Here is an 11,850-nt window from a genome sequence, read left to right as displayed (position 1 = left end):
TGGCGGTTTTTCTTTTGGCACACAGTTGTCTGAATTTTCATGTGTAGGAATTCTGTAAGCACCACTGGGAGGAGTTCCACGCGTCCCGCTACCCCTTCCTGCTCACACCCTCATGCGGGGCGGGCCGGGAGGGCTACGGTCTGGCTTCCTGCTGGCCCGTTAGATCCTGTGCTTCCCAGGAGGACCAAAGGCTCCTGGAAGTCCGGTCCTTCCTCATACCAGTGCTTCCAGTATCACGCAAAGGGTCAAAATGTCTAAACCTTTATTACGGAAGAGTAGAACACAAACAGAGCGACGACAATGACAGAAGGAGAGAGGCCCTGGCATGGAGGGCCTTCCCCTGCCTGGAGTAGGACCGCACGGCCGCCAGCTCTGGGCTAGGCCAGCTTGGCCGGCCCTGGCAACACAGGCATGACCTCGACCACAGCTCAGCAGTGGAAAGCCTCTCTGACGGGGTGCTTGCTGGGACACACGCTGTGGCTCCTGTCACAGGACAATCTTAAAGGAGCTGAACAAGAGAAGAGTGGGTCATGTTTTCTGCTGGAAGAGGAGGGGACGGGCTAACCCCAAGCTTGCCCACGTCTTCCCTATAGCCCTTCGGAATGGGCTGTCCCACATCTGTCCCTCCCCTTTGGCATTAGAGCTGCCCTGAGACACTGAGAGGGGCTGGGGCTCTCAGCCTGGCTGCCGCCCCCCATGCTGACATCCCAGACCCAGGCGCAGCAGGTGGGGACCCAGAACACGGGGGGGCCGCTACCATCGTACCTGGCAAAGTCCGGTGACCGGGAGATGACGTGCTGAAACTCTGAGAGGTTGATGGTGCCATCCCTGTCAATGTCGGACTCTTCCAGGATCTGGGGGAGGGAGAGCTTCAGGCCAAGTGCCCGCGCTTCCCTCCTGCTCCCTGGCCTGGCCCAGCTACTCACATTATCAATGAGCTGTGTCATCTCTGAAGCACTAAGCCGTGTGTCCTCGCCCTGTCCTGTGAGGCAGTTCACGAGGTGACTCAAGTCTTCTCGGTTCAAGGTTCCATCATCATCAAAGTCTAGAGACCGACACGGGAAGCCAGAAAGAATGTGGTCAGGGTGAGCTCCCAGGCTCCCGAGCGGTATACCACCGCCAGGACCGTGTTGGGGACAGGCCGTGTCCCACCAGGTTGCTCCTGGCTCTCACCGAAGATGCGGAAGGCATAGTGAGACTTGATGTCTGGAGTTGCTGTGTCACTGAACACACTGAGAAGGTCCAGGAAGTCCTCAAAACTCAGGCTGTCCCTGGCCGGGGATGTGGAGAAGACCCTGCAGATTCGTTCCTTGAAGGGGTTGGCCTAGGCGAGAGAGAGCCTTGTGTGAAGGCCACAGATGCAGCCCAGGTCACACGCTCCTCAGACCCCACCAGGAGCTGGAGGGAGTAGGTCCCGGTACCCGCTCTGTGAGCTCAGGCTCACAGGAGAGAAGGATCAGTCTTTTAGGGCCAGTCTGGAGGGCAGGAGGACCACCTGACTAAGGGAAGGGACGGGAATGGTTTCCTGTGAGTCAGTTTAATCCAAAGGTAGGCCTAGGGGCAGAGGAGGAAGATGAAAGCATCCTAAGGGGAGAACAAGATGGGCTGGTTACTTTAAACACGTTTACTTCAACAGTCACTGTGTTATAGGCCCTTTGCATAAAAAATTTTCACAGCAGGGGCACTCCGGGTGGCTCAGTCAGTGGTCAGACTCTTGATCTCGGCTCAGGGTCGTGAGATCAAGCCCCTCGCCAGGCTCTGTGTGGGGTTGGCTTGTACCTCTCCCTGTCCCTCTCCCCCACTCTCTCTCAAATATGTAAAAATCTTTTAAAAAATGTTTTTCTCTCTCTTTTTAAAGATTTTATTTGTCAGAGAAAGAGAGAGAGAATGTACAAGCAGGGAGAGCAGCAGGATCCCCGCTGAGCAGGGAGCCTGATGTGGGGCTCGACCCCAGGACCCTGGGATCATGACCTGAGCCAAAGGCAGATGCTTAACCGACTGAGCCACCCAGGCGTCCCTAAAAAATGTTTTTCACAGCAACCCTACAGAGAGGCAACCAGCCTCTGGAATAGGGTTTCTCAAACTTTAATTGGGTAGCTCAACTGCTTTTAAAGGACAAAACTTCTTTGACTCTCCAAGAGTATGTCCAAGAATCCCAGTTTGCAAAACGCCCCTCTGGTTAATTCCACCAGGTGATTTTGGTAAAGCCCTCGTCCCCAGGAAATTAGGGCTAAATAAAGAGAGACCAGAACAGGACCAGTGACCACATGATCTCAAGAGGAACAGCAGAGGGAGAGTGGGGGACTGGCACCTTGAGCTCTGGAAGGCTGAGGATCTGCTCCAAGGACACTCGTATCTGCAGTGACTCCTCCACGCTCCGGTGCTCTGGGGGAAGCAGTTCACAAAAGCGCCTGTGGGCTCTGGCAGAAGAGGAACTTGTTGGCAAACCTTCCTGTGTGTATTACATCCCCACTCCTTGCCTCGTTACCCATTATAAACCAGACAGGAGCTAAGTAAGGCACATGCACAGAACTCAGTCAGCAGGCATAGGCCAAAGGGAGACACATATGTAGTCCCATGTGTAGAATCCAAATGTCTCCAGACTACAGGCTGAGAGTGCATTCATGCCATGGGTATTTACTGAGGGTCTAATGTGTGCCAGTCACTGTACTGGGCATAGGTTCTAAAGCTCCCAGAGGGATGGAGAGGCTGCAGAAGGAGCCAGAAGTTGGCCCTGAAAAACGGAGAAAAGAGTGAAATTGAAAATCTCTTTCCCGTTTCACTCCAGGCATCTCCAGCTCTTCAAAGCCTTCCTCTTTTTAGCAACCACCCCAAACGATCTCTTCCTCAGCCCTCCCCTCCTTCCCGCTGGGATTATCTTTGCCAAGGCAAGCCAAGGAATCTCCTCACTCAGGTGCCTTGACCACAAAAAGCTGGCAAGCCGCTAGGAAGGGGGTTCCAGCTCGAGTTCCAGTCCTCTTCCTTGGAGTGTGAGTAACTTTGGTAACTTAGGCAAGTGACCAAACTTCTCTGAAACCTGTGTCATTGTCCCGGTACCTCCCTCCTGAGGATTAAATTGGGTAATGTAGGCAGCCAACCACTTCCACGGGTCCTGGCACTCGGAGAGTGCTCAGTGAGCGTTAACGGTTACTGTGTTAATTCAGATCGAGTTACCAGGAGCCAAGCTCCCGGTAGGCGAATTCCGCGGAGAGCCACAGCAGCCCCAGCCCGGCTGGGGGCAGGAAGTTCGGTCATGCAGAAGGCAGCGGGGCGTAGGCTCCGGGGCGCCCAGCTGGCCCGGGGCTGCGAGGTGGCTCCCAGCGGTGCGCAGCGGGGTTGGGGTCCCCCCCGAAACGGCAGGAGGGCGAGAAGGGCAGGGAGGGCGGGGCGGGCGGGGCGGGCGGAGGACACTGCCCCGGGCTCGGCCGCGGACCGCAGGCAGGCCCCTGTCCTTCCCTCTGGGGGGCCCGCGTTTGCCCGTCTGCGGACAGAGCCCCCCCGAAGCCGCCTCTAGAGGATCCAGGAGCTGAAGTTCGACAGGGCACTTACAGGAGGATCTCCTGCTTGGTCAGGAACGTCAAGTCCTGGAAGGCAAAACGGAAGGGGTTCAGCGAGCCTCCCGAAGGCCACGCCCGCTCTGCCGCCCGCCCCGGGACCCCGCTCCCCAGCGCAGGCCCGCGCGCAAACTCCCCGGGGACCGGCGTCCCGCGCACCTGGTACTCGGCCAACAGCTCCTTGGACAGGCGACTGCCCGAGCTCCCCATCGTCGCGCCGCGCGCACAGCTCCGCCAACTTGCCTCGGGGCGCCGGCAACTTTTCCACTTCCGCCCTCGGGCCGCGTCACTGCCCGGTCCCCGCGGCAACCGCTCCCGGGGCCACCGCCCCCGGGCCCGCCCCCTCCTTAAAGTGCCCGGGCGCTCCCTGCCCGGTTCCGCGGGCCGCCTCCCGGCTCCGGGGGGTCCTTGGCTAGCTGGAGGCGGGGCCCGGAGCGCGGCCGGACGCTCCGGGGCGGAGCCCAGGCCGCACGGCCCCGCCGCGTGCGAGCGGTCGGACTGCGCATGCGTTTGGGAAGCCACAGCCTCGCCATGGCCCGGCCGGGAGCTTGCGGCGAGTGTCGCGTTGCGTCCTTCTCTACTGCTGTCGGTGGTGCGGCGGCCTTGGGCGCGGTCGGGGCCCAAGGGAACTACCTGGAACCTGGAAATCCGGAAAGATCGAGACTCGCTACGTGGCCGAAGCGTGACGAGGACTTTTACATCCAGACGTTGGCGCTCGCCCTCGCCGCACGTGTTGCAGCCCGCATGCCACCTCCAGAAATGACCACAACCTTGCGGCCCACTGAGGGTGTGCGCTGAGGGTCTGCAGACTGCAGGAGCCGTGCATAGTGATCTTCAAATTTCACAAGAGGCCTGCAGGGTAGGTTCCCGTTTTACAAATGTGGAAAACAGGCCCGCGGGAAGGGTTCAGGTGATTTGTCCCTACTCGGGCATTTAGAAGGCGGTCACCCCGGTCTACGGCTCTTCTCAAGGCTCCCTATGACTGTAGACCTCACTCGAGCCGACCGGGCACCCAGAGCCGGCAGGGACTGAGGCTGACTTGTTTGCTCTTGTGCCCTCTCAGCCCCTAGGACAACGCTTGGCCCAGAGCAGGCTCTCAGCAAACTGGATGCATGAATGCGTGAACGAACCTCCACTATTCCAGAAGTTGAGGATTCCAGGCTGAGGGAGAAAGTGGAGGTGAGATTAATTCTTTGGTTATCAGCTTTATTGATGTGTATTTGACAACATGGTAGGAATTAGTTCTTGATTCTCCTGATTCATTCTACTTGCTGATCTTGGTAAAGTTTAGATCTGATCATGGTCATTTCGGTTTAAAACTAATAAATGGTTGAAAACCGGAATACCGGTCCTCTGAAACCTGACTTCAGCCTCTCTATGCCCTCTTCCCTTGGCTTTCTGGGTTCCCTCCCGGCACAGTGGGCTCTCAGTGCCTCTTCCATAATAGCCTCGGGGAAGCCTCTCCTGGTTCTCTAGAATGGATTAAGAATCCTCAGGTTGGCAACTTACATTTACGTGGGTGTTGATTGGGTTAGTGTCTGTCCCGTCCCTCCCTCCCCCAAGCTAGGAGAGTTGTTATCTACCGGATCCGATAGGTGGCGGTTGTTGAGTAAAAGTTTGCTGAGTGACCTTAGCTTCCCCAGCACTCAGTAAGGTGTTCATCTGAGGGTGGCTTTAGGAAGACTCCCTGTCTCAACATGGGAGTCCCCACCATTATGGAAATACTCCATTCCAGGAAGTAGAGACTGCAAAGTACTGAGAACACCACAACCAGTCAAAATGAGTATAGTTCCGTCCCAACCTGATCATCTTGACAGGAGGCTCTTTCTGTACAAGAGATTGGTTAGTAAAAGGGGAGGTGAAGAACGGGAAGCTGTCATCGTGTCCCCTGGGCCTAGACTGAGGGGAGGGAGCACTGGCCAGCCAAGGCCTGTCCCTGGACTTCCTGGTGAGACTGTATCTCTTCACAGTGAAGATGTGGGAATTGGCCCTGTACCATGGTGACCAGCTGTGACATAGATCTCTCAGCACCTCACTTGGTGCTGAACCCTGCCTTGAACTACCTTCTGATTCTAATTTCGCTTCCTGGTAGATTTTTTTTTTTTTTTTTTTAGATTTTATATATTTATTTGGCAGACAGCTCACAAGTAGGCAGAGAGGCAGGCAGAGAGGGATGGGGGGAAGCAGGCTCCCTGCTGAGCAGAGAGCCTGATGTGGGGCTCGATCCCAGGACCTGAGATCATGACCTGAGCCGAAGGCAGAGGCTTAATCCATTGAGACACCCAGGCGCCCCCCTGGTAGATTTTTGTACAGAAGAGGAACTATCCCGATTAGCCAATAGGAACATTTGGTGCTTTTTGGCGTGTTTCTCATTGTAAGTTATTGAATAGGCATTTTGAGTCTGCTTAGCATAATGCCCTGCCTGTGCTAGACCAACTCTTGAAACAGTGTAAAACTGAGTTGCTGAAATACTTTTAAAAACAGCTTCTAGTGTTTCTTGTGAAATTATTAGTTGGATCTCTTCAGGTTTTGTTCGTAACTACCAACTCTTGGATTTGAATTCCACTTTTTTTTTTTTTTTCCAGACATCTTTTCCCTGTTTATAATATTATTTCCTTCTTCCTGTTTTCCTTGGGACATGAAATAGGAGAACCACACCAGGTTTCCCTGAGGGGGTGACATTTGATCTGAGACCTGAAGGGGCCAGCCCTGTGAAGAAAATCTGCGAAAAGGGTATATTGTAGGTAGGGAGCCCAGAAAGCACCAAGGCCCTGAGCTGGAACAAGTTCAGTAAGTGAGGAGTTGAGTAGACAAGGGGAAGAGTGGAACAAGAGGCCCCAAGAGTGAGTGCACAGCTAAGCCTTATGGACTTCATTCTAGGGGCTCAAGGTCACATCCCTAGTGACTAGTAGAGCAGGAATTCAAACATCTGGTCACCTGTAAGGCCTAATCTCTCACCTTTGTCCCAGGATGATACCCAGTTCATAAGCTTGTTGTAGGTCATCTGAGGGAACATAGAGGGCACCCAGCCCATGCCTGGCACAAGGTAGACATGCGACCAGTGTTCCCTTGCTCCTGGTTTTCGTGGAAAGGTTTGATCCTGTCACATGGTCACTGCTGATTGATCACTCTAAAGTGTTCTCTAGACACAGGTGATGCTTTGTGCCTACTAGTTCACTTTAATGTAAATCTCACCGTGACCACTTTCTGTTGATCAGTACGTCTTTATTCGTATATTTAGCCTCCTGGTGTCATCTTGGTCCTGGGTCCTTGGTCCTAGTCCCGAGATTAAAATGCTACTTCATATTTGTATCTGGTCCACGCCTTACCCTTGACCTCCAGGTTTGACTGTCAGCTGCCTCCACCACTTCTTGGATGCTCGGGCTGCATCTCAAGCTCAGTGATCAGAACTGAATTCTCCATTCCCCCCTTCTTCTAAATCAATCTAGTCCCACCCCACCCCTCCCTCAGTCCTTCCAGCTCTATAAAGGCCACTACGGTGTACCACTACGTTCCTGAAGCTGAGACCCTCCCAGTTCTTCCCAGTGCCTCAGTCCCCTTAGCCTTTTTTTTTTTTTTTTTAGTATTTTATTTATTTATTTGACAGAGAGAGAGACAGTGAGAGAGGGAACACAAGCAGGAGGAGAGGGAGAAGCGGGCTTCCCGTGGAGCAGGGAGCCTCATGTGGTGCTCGATCCCAGGACCCTGGGACCATGACCTGAGCCCAAGGCAGACGTTTAACAACTGAGCCACCCAGGTGCCCCATATAAAAAAAAAAGAGAGAGAGAGAGAAGTTTACTCAATATACATAACCTTTAAAAGAAAAAGTATAGGGACGCCTGGGTGGCTCAGTGGGTTAAAGCCTCTGCCTTCAGCTCAGGTCATGATGTCGGGGTCCTGGGATCAAGCCCTGTATCGGGCTCTCTGCTCAGCAGGGAGTCTGCTTCCTCCTCTCTCTCTCTGCCTGACTCTCTGCCTGCTTGTGGTCTCTGTCTGTTAAATAAATAAATAAAATCTTCAAAAAAAATACTTAAAAAAAAAAAGAAAAAGTGTATTTTTTTTTAATTCAGCAGAAATGAATGCTAATCTAGAGGTGATGGAATCATGAGCGTTTCCATGTTTTCCAAATATTTTCCCAAAGGCATAGATTATTTTTGTAATCAGAACAAAAAGTAAAATTTATTTGAAACTCAAAATCGAATCTCTGAAAATGGGACGGTGTCCTGTATTTTTCACCTCTTAGGATTGTTTCAGGTCAGCCCCATGGCCGCTGCACAGGATTCAAATGAGATTTCCTATTTGCTCCCTCCAAACCGTAAGGACTGGGAAGAGCAAGGCGTTCCCAACTTTGTCTACGGGCAGAAGGAACTTCTGGAAGGGATTCAGTGGCCAAGGACCGCACCCAGCCTCCTGGACAGGACACTGAGGTCTCGCTTCGACTCTGCTCTCTGCGCCGCCTGGAGGCAGCGGATGGAACTGGGGCTCTTCCGCTACCGCCTCGGGGAGCTGCAGACCCAGATCCTCCCTGGTGCGGTGGGTTTTGTGGCTCAGCTGAATGTGGAGCGAGGTGTGCAGAGGAGGCGCCCCCAGAACATCCGGAGTGTGAAGCAGGCATTTGACCCCGAACAGTTTAACTTCAACAAGATCCGGCCAGGAGAAGTCCTCTTCCGTTTGCTCCGGGAGCCCGATCTCCCAGGTGCTCTCCAGCAAGAGGACATCCTCGTCATGATCAATGTCAGCCCCTTGGAGCGGGGCCACGTGCTGCTGGTGCCCGAGCCCACCCGGGGGCTCCCCCAGCGCCTGCTGCCAGGTGCTCTGCGGGCCGGCATCGAGACTGTGCTGCTGAGCTCACACCCGGGCTTCCGCGTCGGCTTCAACAGCCTGGGTGGCTTGGCCTCGGTGAACCACCTGCACCTGCACGGGTATTACCTGGCTCACAGACTGCCCGTGGAGGGGGCACCGAGCGAGCCCCTGGACCCTGGAGGCCGTTTGCACCTGCTCCAGGCCCTCCCCGCTCCCGGCTTCCTCTTCTACACAAGCGGGCCGGGGCCTGACTTGGAAGCCCTCATAGGCAGGGTATGTCGGGCCACTGACTACCTGACGGACCATGAGATTGCCCATAATTTGTTTGTGACCCGGGGGGCCCCACCTGGAAAGGCATCACCTTCCTCCGCTCTCACAGGCATCCGAGTAATTCTGTGGGCCCGGAAGTCCAGCTTCGGGGTAAAGGAAGGCGAGGCGTTCAATGTCGCCCTCTGTGAGCTGGCTGGGCACCTCCCCATCAAAACGTCCCAGGATTTCGGCAGTCTGACGGAGGTGGCTGCTCTGGCCCTCATTCGAGACTGTCTGCTACCCCCAGCCCAGGCAGAGGAAGTACAGGCAGCGCTGGTGGCCTTGATCGCCCAGGATGAACAGTAATCCTTCTAGAAGTATGTATTTTCTACCCGGTCTAAGCCTCTTTCCAGAAAGCTGTCCACAGTGGTAGCTTGGGGTTCCATGGCTGCCGCCTTATCCACCTCCGCCCGGGGGAGGGGTAGAGAACTGTTAAGTGGTCTCTGTAAAGAGAAGAAACCTTAGAATAAATTGAATGAATGCACTGTCATGAATGTATCTGCTTCTCATTTTTCTTCTTAGGCAAGCTTCAGGGATGTCAAACCTGTTACTAGGAAGGAAGTATGGGGGTGCCTGGGTGGCTCAGTCCATTAGGCGTCCAGACTCTTGATTTCAGCTCAGGTCATGATCTGGGTTGTGCGATCCAGCCGCCCATCGGGCCCAGTGCAGAGTCTGCTTGAGGTTCTCTCCCTCTGCCCCCCCCCCCGCCACCACATATGCACACTTGCGTTCTCTCTCTCTGAAATAAAATCTTTTTAGAAAATAAATAAGAGTATGCACAAGAGTTACAGATCCTGGGGTGCCTGGGTGGCTAAGTCAGTTGAGCGTTTGCCTTCGGCTCAGGTTGTGATCCCAGGCTCCTGGGATAGAGCCCCATGTTGGGCTCCCTGCTCGGTGCTCCTGGGATAGAGCCCCATGTTGGGCTCCCTGCTCGGTGAAGAGTCTGCTTCTCCCTCTCCCACTCCCCCTGCTGGTGGTCTCCGTTCTCCCTGTCTCTCTCTGTCAAATGAATTAATAGAATCTTAAAAAAAAAAAAAAAAAGAAGTTATGTATTCCTGACGTTATATATAGACTTTTCCTCTCATATCAAGTCTTGGCAAAGTAATAGTTAAAGTGCCTCAGGTATTGTCCCCCCTCCCCCCACTTCCTCTGCCCTTGCCTTTGCCAGTTCTCCCTTCTCAAGCCACCAGTGACCGTTTCTTCATCCCTCCCCTCCGCTGGGTCTTGCTCCCCCATAGGCCCTACTTAGAGCACCTTCCCCGGCCCCGCCAGCCTTGAATTTCCCTCCAGCCCCCAGCACGCAGTTGAGTGTCCCTCACGCACGTCATCTCATGTGAGAAAAGGCATCTTCACAACTTGAGTACCGCCATTTAATGAGGAGAGGCTGGCAGAGTGGAGGCAACTTGTCTGAGCCCATACAGCGCACATGTGGCGGGGTCGGGACCGCAGCACCGGTGGTCCGCTGCCAGAAGCCGCCACTGTGTGCTGGAGACTGCCTCTCTAGGCAGCCGCTCGCTTGGTAGTGGTGGTGTCCTTAACAGTTGACAAGCCCTGAGCTGAGGTTCAGGTCCCTGTGTAGCTGGCTTTCTCCATCCTGGCCTCGTCTGAAGTTTTATATAGAATTTTAGAGTTTTATATCCCAGAAGATGCTATAAGGTCCCACTGAGTTAAGGCAGAATATGTACCACCAAAAAAAAAAAAGTTTATAAGAAAAGTTTAATATTTACATTTAAATATTATATATTTGACATTTAAATTCCTATAAAAAACTTGGGGTCGACTTCCTTTTTTCGGCACCTTGCAGTAATTTTAGCTTATGCTCCTTTCTGTGAGGCTTTGCATATACAAGCTCCATTAACATCACTTTGTTTTGCTTGCTCAGTATGAAGGAAGTGCAAATGACCGTTACAGCAAAATGGACTTTGTATCCCAGGTGATGAGCCCAAATACCAGGTTTTTACCCCAGGACTGCTGTTCAGAGGAAAGCCTTCTCTGGTCAAACTAAGTTCTTTCATAAGATGGGGTGGGGGTTGGGGAGCAGATAGGTTTTCTTTATGGTGGTACTTCCCAGCTGTTTATATAGCTCGTGAATTGTCAAGAAGGGGGATTTATTTTTTTTTTTAATTTATTTATTTGTTAGAGAGAGAGAGAGTGAGCGAGCACAGGCAGACAGAGTGGCAGGCAGAGGCAGAGGGAGAAGCAGGCTCCCCACCAAGCAAGGAGCCCAATGTGGGACTCGATCCCAGGACGTTGGGATCATGACCTGAGCCGAAGGCAGCCGCTTAACCAACTGAGCCACCCAGGCGTCCCAAGAAGGGGGATTTAGAAGCTTTTCCTAAGCTTAAGTGTGGAACACTTAGGGGACCCTCCATACTCCCCTTTGAGCACCCTAGAAAAATTGGAAGGCGTGATCCAGCCCAGCGCCTCTCCACCTCTGCTTGCTTTTTGGTAGAGGGCCTATGTAACCAAGGGGTTTTGGATTTGATCTATTGGGAAACCCTGAAGAGTTTTAAATTGGGGAGTATCCGATTTGCATTAGAAAGAATACTTAAGGGCGCCTGGGTGGCTCATTGGTTAAGCATCTGTGTTCAGCTCAAGTCATGATCCCAGGAACCTGGGATTGAGTCCCACGTGGGGCTCCTTGCTCAACAGGGAGTCTGCCTCTCCCTCTTTACCTGGCTCATGCTCTCTCTCACTCTCTCAAATAAAGAAATAGAATCTTTAAAAAAAAAAGAGAGAGGGAGAAAATACTGAAGATGTAATGGATGGGTAAGGAGGGAAGAACAACCAGAGAGTACAGTTAAGAGGTTGCTGTGTGGTGGCAAATTCAGGCAAGAATTCATGATGGTTCAGGTCCCAGAATAGTGCCTGGAACCCAAAATATTTGTGCAAAAAAATGAGAAAAGTGATAGTCCTGGAAGGCAAGGGACTCCAAAGCATTTCACGAAGAGAGTAACAATATATGCTTAAGAAACATGAATCAAAGGATGTCCACATCTTTTTTAAAGGAGGGACGTTTTAGTTTATTGTTTATTTGTTTGTGCGTGTGTGTTTTTTAAAGATTTTTATTTATTTGAGACAAAGAGAATGAGAGAGAGAGAGCACGAGATGGGGAAGGTCAGAGGGAGAAGAAGGCTCCCTGCTGAGCAGGGAGCCCGAGGCAGGACACGATCCTACGACTCCA

The 11,850-nt window shown here is 53.0% G+C and overlaps 2 protein-coding genes across 4 annotated transcripts; one reads left to right on the top strand and one right to left on the bottom strand.

Annotated features, from left to right (window-relative positions):
* Window positions 1-245: 245 nt before the first annotated feature.
* On the bottom strand, window positions 246-4,031 carry CIB1 (calcium and integrin binding 1). The gene is made up of 7 exons (XM_080808157.1): window positions 3,714-4,031; window positions 3,550-3,584; window positions 2,312-2,420; window positions 1,174-1,324; window positions 927-1,045; window positions 766-854; window positions 246-508 (listed from the first exon to the last, which is right to left on the bottom strand). The coding sequence occupies exons 1-7, from the start codon at window positions 3,762-3,764 to the stop codon at window positions 487-489; spliced, it is 576 nt and encodes a 191-aa protein (XP_080664283.1). The 5' UTR covers window positions 3,765-4,031; the 3' UTR covers window positions 246-486.
* A 51-nt stretch (window positions 4,032-4,082) lies between these two features.
* On the top strand, window positions 4,083-9,425 carry GDPGP1 (GDP-D-glucose phosphorylase 1). Of its 3 annotated transcripts, none has more exons than XM_080808156.1 (3): window positions 4,083-4,413; window positions 4,618-4,733; window positions 7,798-9,425. In XM_080808156.1, the coding sequence occupies exon 3, from the start codon at window positions 7,818-7,820 to the stop codon at window positions 8,970-8,972; it is 1,155 nt and encodes a 384-aa protein (XP_080664282.1). In that variant the 5' UTR covers window positions 4,083-4,413; window positions 4,618-4,733; window positions 7,798-7,817; the 3' UTR covers window positions 8,973-9,425. The 3 variants fall into 3 exon arrangements, with proteins under 3 accessions (XP_080664282.1, XP_080664281.1, XP_080664280.1); XM_080808155.1 differs by having other exon boundaries at window positions 4,114-4,413; window positions 7,875-9,155; XM_080808154.1 differs by having other exon boundaries at window positions 4,223-4,413; window positions 7,809-9,150.
* The last annotated feature ends 2,425 nt before the right edge of the window (window positions 9,426-11,850 follow it).

Source organism: Martes martes (assembly GCF_963455335.1).
Source record: "Martes martes genome assembly, chromosome: 7".
NCBI classification, from domain to species: Eukaryota; Metazoa; Chordata; class Mammalia; order Carnivora; family Mustelidae; genus Martes; species Martes martes.
This window is presented reverse-complemented; position numbering and strand designations above follow the sequence as displayed.